Source organism: Doryrhamphus excisus, linkage group LG23 (assembly GCF_037039965.1).
Source record: "Doryrhamphus excisus strain RoL-2023G ecotype Guam linkage group LG23, RoL_Dexc_Guam_v1.1, whole genome shotgun sequence".
Classification (NCBI taxonomy): Eukaryota; Metazoa; Chordata; class Actinopteri; order Syngnathiformes; family Syngnathidae; genus Doryrhamphus; species Doryrhamphus excisus.
Genome location: NC_136379.1, coordinates 6,199,091 through 6,210,000, shown reverse-complemented (window position 1 = coordinate 6,210,000; position 10,910 = coordinate 6,199,091). Strand labels below are relative to the sequence as shown.

Below are 10,910 nucleotides of genomic sequence, written 5' to 3'. Positions count from 1 at the left end.
ACTTGTTCCACAGAGGACCGTATACGGAAAACTCAAATCATGCTCAAGGCCACTTTGACTGGATTTATATTTCTATTTTTGGGGAAAAAAAGCACATTAATCCGTCCCCAAACAAAGCTTCCAAATATAACGTATAATGGTTCTTTTTCAGTTAGGACACTACAGACAGATTCCAGCCATTAAGCATTCTGGCTTAATGTTATCAGAAAGTTGCATTACTCATAGTGAAGACAAAAAACAGATAACTTCCATGAGAAGAATCAATCTTGAGGACATAAAAGTGATATTTCCTCAAAGTATTTTTAGTTTGTGGCTGCTCGTAACAGAAATAGATGAGATTTAAGACCTACTTTGCTACCAGTTGCTTATGGACCGTCAAACTTTTACAGCAGAGCTAGCAGGCTGTGGATAGAATCTGAAACAGTGGCGTCCAGTTTTGGAAACGTACCTGGGTGAGATGTCGCAGCCTTGTCTCATGAAGGCCCCCAAGGAGAACCACAGGCTGTTGAATATACCAAATTCATTGGTCGACTCGTTGGTCTGGATCTGTCCGTCCTCGTACTCCTCAGTGTGCCACTCGTACGGGCTGAAGCGGCTGACCAGGAAGAGCACCACGCTGACGCCGATATAGGCGAAGACGATACACATCCAGATCTCGTAGGCCAGCGGGTCCAGAAAGGAGAAAACCCCCGGTTTGGACTTTTGTGGCTTTTTGATCATGATGGAGATTCCCAGAGACATGAAAGGCTTCGAGAAGTCGATCACTTCCTCTCGTACAAGAGTGATGGTCAGAGGAGCCACTGCGATGTCTGCTTTCTGGAAAACAAAAGCTTGGGCGTTAGATCTGGTTCCATTTGGAGTGTCTCGACGGCTAGGAACTCACCCCATACACTAACTCGCCAACCATCCCGTTCCAGATTTTCGTCTCGGCATCTCTGGCTCCGTACTTTCCATCACCGACAATTTTCAGCTGATATTTGAAGCCGCAGTGCTTGGCTATCTCGGCGGCCAAGTCGACGCAGTAACCCTCATAGCGGTCATTGTCCACGAAAAGGTCAGCGTTCTTTTTCAGCATGACATAAGGAGCTTCCTACAGGGGACACATTAGCAACATTTGTCCACACAAGGTTCAACTAGAGCAGGGGTCTCAAACACGCGGCCCGCGGGCCAAATGTGGCCCGCAGGACACTAGTTTGAGGCCCCCGCCTTGATATGAAAGTTTAATGTTAGTTCGATATGGATGCTGTATGGTATCATGTACCCAGAAAAAATTATTATGTTTGATTAATGTTCATGTTAAAGGTTAAATAACTGTTAATAGTTATCCTCCCTATCCGTGTGGAAGTGGTAAGTTTTTGGCTATTTAAGTTTAAAGGAAATAACTTGAAGGCTACCGTTTAGGTCGCTAGCTCTCTAGTTTGCGAGTTAGCATGTGTCTCAAGACCCTGCAGTTGCACAATATGTTGTAAATAAAAAGAGTATAAATGTGACTATAGTCGTGTTTTGTCATGTCTACAGGGCTCTAATAATGCTTTGTTCATTTTAATCTGAAAAAAATAATTTGTCTACCCACCAACTATATGTGGTTTCTTAAGTTTTATTATTTGCCGTTTTATTATTATTATTATATTTATTTATTACTGATTGATTGATTTTCTTTATTCTTGATTTGTTTATTTATTTTTCATCTTATTTTGTGCAGAAAAATAAAAATGAAGATATTTGAGAACAGTGGAATGTTTTATCAGAGCTTTTATTGTAGAAAATCGGAACAAAAGCACTGAAAAAGTTTGTATATTTTTCTGTTTTTAATAAATGTGTTCTTTTTTTTTGGAAAACCTGATGCGGCCCAGCCTTGCCCAGACCCTAGCTCCAGTGGCCCCCAGGTAAATTGAGTTTGAGACCCCTGAACTAGAGGTACTGTCATAATTTTTTAAATTTTGGTTCAAGACGCTCTATCAACGATAAGTAAGTAGTTTCATTCCGTTCTTATGTTACCTGGTGTCAGGGGAACCAAAGAAGAAACCCCGGAGAGCCAATTAAAGAAGCCATCATCAATCAAAGCCTCTCGTTGTTTCCCTCCGTACTCACCAAAATGGTCGTCACAATAACTGTTTTGTTTTCCATCCCTGTCGAATCGTTGGCAAAGACGTCGGACTTGGTGACAGCCATTTTGTCAACCTCGTTCCAGTAGCCAATCTGTCGGGATGAATAAGTAATGAGAGCCGTTAGAACAGGACACACGTCGTAAATCACCGGATGCCAAGCCCCTGCGGCGTAAACCTTTACCTTTACAGGGCCGTTGTTCTTCAGTTCCATTATGTTGACAGAGTAGTTGACCCTCTTGCCGTGTTGGTCGAACTGGATGTTCCCTGTCAGGCCCTCCACGCGCACCTATTGCGACAATGCGTCGTTAAATTCAAAGTTAGCACTTTAATGGAGCTGTGAAGTCTTTAAAGAAGAAAGAAGTGACAATTGCGTCCATTAAGGCTTAATTGATCAGCAGAAGAGTCTTGGACTTCTGCCACGCTTGGAAAACACGATCTCTTGACTAATGTGGTCCTGATACGCCTTTACACGTTCTCAGAGGAAACAAAGTGTCTGTCAAATGGCACTTCCTGTTAGGTTTGCTATATTGTAAAATCCCAGACGGTGATCTTCGCTGGCTGGAAAAAAGGAAGCAGACCAGGAAGTAGTAGATCTGTTCTGATGTAGGCGTGCGATGAGGAACAACGTCCTCTCTCTCACTTTGAATTGCCAACCCACTTAAACGGCAATGAGCTATGAATAATCATTAAAAGCATTGAGACCCATTCTTTGGCTTCGGAATTGGTCATTCAATGGTCCAATTTTTCTGTGCAATGCAGGACTTTGATTCGCGGCCATTGCAGGCAAAGTGCCCACCAGTCAGCTGGGATCAACTCCAACCCAACCCTGGACGGGATCAGCCATCCAAAATAACAGAAGGATAAATGGACTTTCACAAGTGCTTTAACACTTTCGCTACATTTACAGTATCTTTTCCTGATGTAGCATCAGGAGCAATGATTGGACGATTGAACCGGCAACCTTCAGGTTGGGTGATGACCACTCTACCACATAAGCTCGGAAGACCCTGAATCCCAACTTCATTCTGAAATGCTCCGTCATAGATTTCTATATTGTGAGAATGTGCGGGATTAACTTTTGGTTCGTTTTTCGAAAGCATTGTGTTCAGCTTTGTGGGTCCAATATGCAAACATAAACTTTTTTTACGGTACGTTTACGGTAGCTTCACATAAAAAAAGTAAATTCTTTCCTGGTCAACATCTAATGAGTGTTCGCATATGGAGGAACAACATCAATCATTTCCTGTAAAGCACCCGCTGCCTTTGTTGGCTCTTCCCAAAGGAAGAAGGGGGGGGAGGGTATGTTGTTGCCATAGCAACCCGTCTTTGCGAGGGAGCTACGAGAGTGTATGGTCTTACCTGCTTCAGCGCTCGCTCGATCTCCACTCCCTGAGCCCAGGGAACGGCGGGGTTGGCCAAGCAGTCGCCGTTGTTCGCCCTGCGAGTGAAGTCGATGCGTTGCTTGTGCAGGTAGCGGAAGGCCTCCGTCATCACCTGCACCGCGTCGTACGTCAACGCCGATGTGTACTAGGGCAGAACGGATTGAAGAAGGAATCAGTAGAATCACACGTATGGTTAAAGCCCCTGGGAATCGGACGTGCACATACAGTACATGGTATTCTTGGCCACATGTGCTTAATAATGCAGAGTCTATATGTTTGAGGCATATTTAATGGACCTCTGCAACAAGGGAGCCGACTGACAAGATCCAACCAACACTCACCCTTATTTTACTGTCTGCTCCTGGATACTCCTTCTCCTCAAGAGCCTCCCACCTCTGGTCAAACTTGGACACCAAAGCGTCGTCAAAATCGACAATCTGGAAACCCGACACGTTGGCGCCTCCGTATTGGATCTTAGAGAGGTCACCGTCAACAAAACCCTAAAAAAAGACTTACTTGTAGTTACTTTTGTTGTGTTATTGTACAGTAAATCTTAAATGTAGATGGGGTTTACTTCTTACCAGATTGGCTATGATGTAATGGTAGCCTTTAACATGTCTGCCAATGGTGATGACCTGCAGAATGATCAAATACAAACTGGTTAGTATGCCAATGGATGCTCTGTTATGAATTGTTTTACTTCCAATCGTGATGCCTGACTTTGACTATCCGATACTATTTTCGACAGCAGAACTCAGTTTGCACTAATATTTTTATTATTGTAGTATTGACCTAACTTTGTAGCAAGTAAACCAAGTTCACTTCGGTAATATCTACTCAACTTGGTCCATTCCATGATCAAACAGGGCAGAACTAAATCTGAAACACTTATATGCTAGGACTACGTTAAAAAGCCATAGCATTTCAGTATGTGGAATCAAACTATGGAATGGATTGAGTAAGACCCTCAAACAATGCACAACGATGAGCCAATTCAAGAAACAATACAAGCAGTTGATGTTTGCTAAATACAAGGATGATGAGTCTTGAACCAGTCATGATGTGCTATACATATCACTATATTGACACTTACTATGGTACCCATTATGGCATTGGATGCTTATATCACCTCCTACTTCGGTATGAGGTACATTATTTAAAAAAAAACAAAAAAAAACCTTAAACTGTATTATGGAAAGCAGGAAGTGAACAAATTAAACAGTTACTGATTTTAAAAGTGAACTGTATTATGGAAAGCAGGAAGTGAACAAATGAAACAGTTACTGATTGTAAAAGTAAACTGTTTTATGGAAAGCAGGAAGTGAACAAATGTAACAGTTACTGATTGTAAAAGTAAACTGTATTATGGAAAGCAGGAAGTGAACAAATATAACAGTTAGTGATTGTAAAAGTACCAGATGGAGGGGTAGGATTTAATAAGCTTTGCTTCTTCCTACTCCTTTTGGACATGTGGAACTGTGAACTGATTATGTGATGCATTCAATTGTAATCTGATGCATGTTCAAATGAAATAAAACCATTACCATTACCATTACATTAATTGCATGAATTGAACTACTTGTTGGATATTTCCATGCATATTCCCGAATGTTAGCAAGACATCCCTCCAAGGTTCGTTGGAAAAGGCCAATTTTTGTCATGCATGGCCGATGCTGGCAGCCATTATCGCTGAATTAACAACCTGTGGTGTTGACAGTAATGCCACTGGCAGATAGTGATATCCCGTTTTAAAGCAACTTCTCTTATCGGTGGCAGCAGCAGGAAAAAAAAAATGGCTCGGCTTTTTGCAGCATTTGAGCTGTTTGACAGGAGTGACACACCTGAAGCTAATCCCGCTGCTTGACTGGCACCTCTGTTTGTCGCAACGACTGCTCCAGGCAGATTTAAATAATAATGTTTTGTATCTGCGACTGAAGTATGAAGCAAGGAATGTCTGCCTGGTGTTCCCTGATACACCAGCGCGGAAACATGGAAGGGACATGAGTGGTGAATATCCATAGCATGTATTTAATAAATACCGATCATGCTGTCGTGGTGGCTTGCAGTGGACTTCGTGCAAATGAGTGATTTGTAGCACCTGGTCCATGATGTCTTTGACTTTGTCCTGCTCACAGTCCAGGATCACCCTCCGCTCTTTCTTGTTCTCCAGGTCCTGGAAAAGCGAACGGTAGGCTTCGTCTTTGCGCTCGTCTTTCAAGTTCCCGACATTGATGGCCGTCACTTGCCACTTCCTTTCCGCTGCCGTGTCCAGGACGACCTGCAGCGTCGTCAGGCCTGAGAGGAGAAAGTAAGTCTTCATTAGTGGCTTGGATGTTGAATGTAGCGCTATCTGATGAATCTGGTGGGTCACTGCCCCACTTGGACTAAATCCCTCGATTTGCAACTTTATCTGTCGGGTTGGCACGAAAGAACGATAAAGAGCCCAGAATGATAGGCGTATGAGAAGCTATTAGCCTGAATCGAAAGGTGTATTAAAGGTATCTAAATGTTTATGTAAATGCATTATTTTAATGTAAAACCGCCATTTTTATGTTGTATCTTGTGTCTGATTCTTCCATCTATTTTTTTTAAGTGTCACACAACTGTGATTGTGCTACGTGAGTGTGTTTTCTATGAGAAGCTATTAGCATGAATCTAAAGGTGTATTAACGGTATCTAAATGTATTTGTAAATGCATTATTTTAATGTAAAAACGCCATTTTTATGTTGTATCTTGTGTCTGCCTCTTCCATCTGTAAGTGTCACACAACTGCGATTGTGCTACGTGAGTGTATTTTCTATGAGAAGTTATTAGCCTGAATCTAAAGGTGTATTAATGGTATTTAAATGTTTTTGTAAATGCATTATTTTAATGTAAAACCGCCATTTTTATGTTGTATCTTGTGTCTGCCTCTTCCATCTATTTTGACATCTGTAAGTGTCACACAACTGTGATTGTGCTACGTGAGTGTGTTTTCTATGAGAAGCTATTAGCGTGAATCTAAAGCTGTATTAAAGGTATCTAAATGTTTTTGTAAATGCATTATTTTAATGTAAAACCGCCATTTTTATGTTGTTTATGTTGGCATAGTTGTGTAGATATTTGGGCTAAATATGGAAATGGCTAAAATTGTGCTAACATTTCTCCCTTTTTTGTGGAGAACTGATATTTCGCTGATGTTTTACTGCTGATTACTAAAGAACGGAAAAAGATAGAAGCAAACTTTTTGTGTTTGATGAAAGATGAGAGTCTAATCTTTCTTTTGGTATGTTCCGTGTTTAAAGTCCTAGAACACAATATTCCGTGAGCCTTGAAAGATCAGTCAAAATCATCAAAAACGGCCAGTACAGAGAGTCTTTTGATTGGATGAGTTAAAGTGTCAGACGCGTATTCATGGTCAGATGTCAATCGTTTATCGCTGATTGGCCGCCATCTTCCACTCATTATAAATCCAGCGATTCAGTGCTTTTATGTAAGCAGCGTGTCAAGTGAGTGAGTCACAGGTAGTCTGCCTTGAACGCAGCGTGGGAGTGTAGCGCCTCCAACCATACACACTTTCACATATAAGCGCTAGGTGACAGAATACAGGTTTGATGATTTCTCCTGCAGCATCGGAGAGGGAGTCCAGGACGCCTGACACTTATTTTTCCGACCCAGCAATTGCTAGCCGAGTACTTTTTTACATTGTCATGCATGTAATTGTTAAACACAGCAATCAGCCATCAATGTAACTGATGTGACACGCTATTGTGTCTTTATTACGAGCCGGGGTTGCATCTCATTGACTTCACCTAAGCTAAACTATTGCCCATTACTGCTTTATTTCTTGTTTTGACCCACCAGCTGCAAGTTGAATAATGGACAACGCCAATAAAATGTGCAAAACCTCCATAACGGAGCTGATTAATGACGGTTTGAGTGTAATCGTGCGGCCAAATGTGCTCCCAGAGTCTTTATATCACTATCTTGTTTGGCCTTCCACTCCCTTTGTCCTTAAAACTGATTCCTGGCCGAGACTCGACGTTTAATTACACCCTGCGACACGCCACACTTGATCAATGTGACGTTCCGAGAGTTAAAGATGTATTTGGAGGGGTCGGGGTGGGGGTGGCATTGTTCCGTTTAAAACGTGCATAGCTGTCGCACTCCCCATTTCTATCTTGTCTCTCAGCTGAATCTTCCTGATATCGATCCGCGTTTTGCGCTTTAATAAAAAAGGCTGGGGTATGTAATTCTGCCGTGACGGCGGCGAGGTGAAATACCGATCAATTTCACTTTTACGGTGCTGGAAAATGGTGGCTTGCGGTTTTATTTGAATGATCTATACGTGTCATAATTACAGGGAGGTATTATGGTCTGGATGATAATAAAGTTGAATGGGTGCAGTTTTGAGAGACTATGTGTCTCAACTGGCGGAGGAGCTGGATGAACAAAAATGGCACTTTAATCCAGCCAACCATCCATCCATTTATTTTCTATACCGCTGGGGTATGCTGACTTTGGGCGAGAAGCGGCATATTTTTTTTTAGAATAAAACTGTAAAGTTTTCCATGCTAAAATCTTAATGTTACAAGAATAAGTTTGTGATTTTGCAAGAATAACGTCACAGTTTTACAGGCGAAATTGCGTTTTGTGGCCACAGTAAAGTTGTAATATTTGACTTTTTTCTTGTAATATTATGACAATATTAAATTAGTATATGTTATGACTTTATTCCATTAAAATATATATTATTTCTTTAAAAATATATATTTTTTAATGATTTTCTTTCTGGTAACATTAAAACTTTTTTGACTGACAAGTTGACATACTGTAGACTGTTTTTTCATCCAAATTGAAATGATAATTAAAATGGACATTACAGTATTTATTACAGTGATTATTTTTCACCATAAAAATTTTTAGGGGAATAAAATCATATTTAAAGTAATTTAAGTAAAATTGTATGAATGAAATTAAATATTTTTCCTTATAATATTCAGAATTTTTGGGCATTTAAAAATGTTCTTCTTCCCATTAAACTTTATTACATATTATTATTATTATTATTATTAGTAGTAGTAGTAGTAGTAGTAGTAGTAGTTGTAGTAGTAGTAGTAATATTAATATTATTATTATTAGGGGTGTTCGATAATTATCGGCTCGATATCAGCATAAAAATGCAATATCGGTTGATATCAGTATCAGATTTTTTTCCCGATGATGAAAACCAATATTTAAAAAATGCTGGCATGTCATGTTACACATATCGGTATCGGCTGATATCGGTATCGGTTGATATCGGTATCAGAAAGTGAGATGGACAATATTGGTATCACTTTTTCAGCAAAAAAGCCAATATCGGACATCCTTAATTATTATTATTATTAGATATATTATTTTATCATAATTTTTATTATTCTATTTCTATTATTTTCTTACAGGTAGCATTTTTAGTCTACTCTTATCCTAATTTTTTTTCATGTATGTTTTGAATGGAAGGTAAGGTTAAAAGTAAGTTTAGTTGATTAAAATCATGGCTTTGGTAATCCAGTACAGTAAACCTTGCCAAGCACACTGGAATCCGCCCGACACCTGTAAGACTTCCTGACTGACATGTCAGCATAAAAGGACAGATATATCGATGTCCACTTAAGTGGTTGCTATTGAGAAATAAGAAGACCTTGGTGGACCAGGACTATGTGACCTGGTTGACTGAAACGGGCTGAAAGTCATAAACTAATCCATCAACAGTGGCACCACAAACAAAAACACACGCCCCCACACATCCTCGCATCACTTAGCGACCTGCTCAGTCACTTTCCCAGTGCTCTCTCCTCCTTCCATCGCACTCTCGTCTTCACACTTTGGTTGCCATGGCAATGCGAGGATGACACTGACCTAATTAGACAGCCATGCAATGGTGAAGTATGCACTGCGGTCCCCTCTGTGTCATCACACACTTGTACAGTAAGCAGCAGGTTTCAACTGGCATTTTTAAGTGGGAAAGCTGCCTTGGGATTTTCTTTTTTTGGGGGGGAGGACGCTCTGTTCTGTTCTGTTCTATTCGGTTCTGAGGCCAGCAGAACTGTGCTGAAAAGGAGGACTGGGAGGATGTTGGCGGGGGGTGAGTGTCGCATGGAAGGCATCCAAGGGATGCATAGAAAAAAAGAGGATGTGTGAGTATGTAATATTTAGCATGCAGTGAAATGGAGGACAGAGTAGTGTTGCACTAAATCCCTGTCAATAGACTCGACTCTTTTATGTTAGTGCATTATTCACAAGTCCTCCCGTGACGCCATCTGTCTGTGCACTTTCTCTCCGTACCATACATACTCTTCAACTCTCTTCATTTTTTTAAATATATATTGATGCAATACATGCAAAACTATTGGCTATGTTGCACTAAAGTACAAGCTTTCATTAATTAATTGGAATTGTATGTACAGTAAACCTCGGATATATCGGATTCAATTGTTCCCACTGGTTTTGTCCGATATAAGCGAAATCCGTTATATGCGTATACCGGAAAATGTCCGTTTTAAGCATATATCGGATTTATATCCGGTATATGCGTAAATCGGATTTTATCCGTTATAAAAAGGCACTTCCTTGACTATGTTTCCAATGTACCTGGACTGGGCAATGAAAAGAGACGTAAGGTAATGAGAATTTAACTTTATTGGACTCTGAGCATAACAAATTGTTAATTAAGCTAGGCCCTGTTACGCCCGTCAGGCCTACGTTATTTCCAATAGTGAGGTTAAGATCTCATTCACTGCTGTGCTAGTATTATTGACGTCACTCACTTTTATATTTGTCCTAAATCTGGAGCCAGGAGAAAGACACGATGCGGCCATCCGATATATGCAAAGGAAATTGGAACGGGACTGGAGATTTTGTCCGAAATAGGCGAAATCCGTTATAAAAAATCCGATATATGCAATGAATTTTTATTGGAAATGCATTACAGAAAAATTGGTTCTTTTTTATCTGTCCGTTGTGAGCGAATTTCCGATATATCCGAGTCCGATATATCCGAGGTTTACTGTATAATTAGTTCTAAACATACTGTATAGTACATTCAAACAAGCTGAAAGGAAGTGTACTTTTACTTCCTGCCAGGAGCCTCCAACATGCAAACAAATGATCCTCATGCTTATTATTAGTTGTAGTAGCGTGGAAGTCCACAGCTTCAGGGACCATCACCTTCACTGCATGTCAGAACCACCCCGTGTCCACCTCATGTTATATAAAACACACATACACACACACACACATATTGCAGCTGATTGCATGTGACAAGCCTTCTTTCATTAAATGCAGCGAGACACCCCGAGGGGGGGGCCCAAATAAACAACAGCGCAGGGGTAAACACAACATTGAAGACGCCGAGACTTTTTTATGAAGACAGAAGGTTTGGATTTGAGGAAAGACTCC

The 10,910-nt window shown here is 40.6% G+C and overlaps 1 protein-coding gene across 6 annotated transcripts in view; it reads right to left on the bottom strand.

The window, feature by feature from the left end:
• gria2b (glutamate receptor, ionotropic, AMPA 2b) overlaps window positions 1–10,910 on the bottom strand; it is a 40,466-nt gene that overhangs the window by 10,629 nt on the left and 18,927 nt on the right. For all 6 annotated transcript variants that reach the window (XR_009126655.2, XM_058065180.2, XM_058065183.2 and 3 more), the window contains exons 4-11: window positions 5,589–5,785; window positions 4,072–4,125; window positions 3,832–3,990; window positions 3,468–3,635; window positions 2,290–2,394; window positions 2,092–2,199; window positions 884–1,090; window positions 449–816 (exon numbers count right to left, since the gene is read on the bottom strand). Coding sequence is in view for 5 of the 6 variants with exons in the window: in XM_058065180.2 (XP_057921163.1) it covers window positions 449–816; window positions 884–1,090; window positions 2,092–2,199; window positions 2,290–2,394; window positions 3,468–3,635; window positions 3,832–3,990; window positions 4,072–4,125; window positions 5,589–5,785 (1,366 nt within the window). In the remaining variant the exon portion in view is untranslated. The remainder of the gene's footprint in view (window positions 1–448; window positions 817–883; window positions 1,091–2,091; window positions 2,200–2,289; window positions 2,395–3,467; window positions 3,636–3,831; window positions 3,991–4,071; window positions 4,126–5,588; window positions 5,786–10,910) is intronic.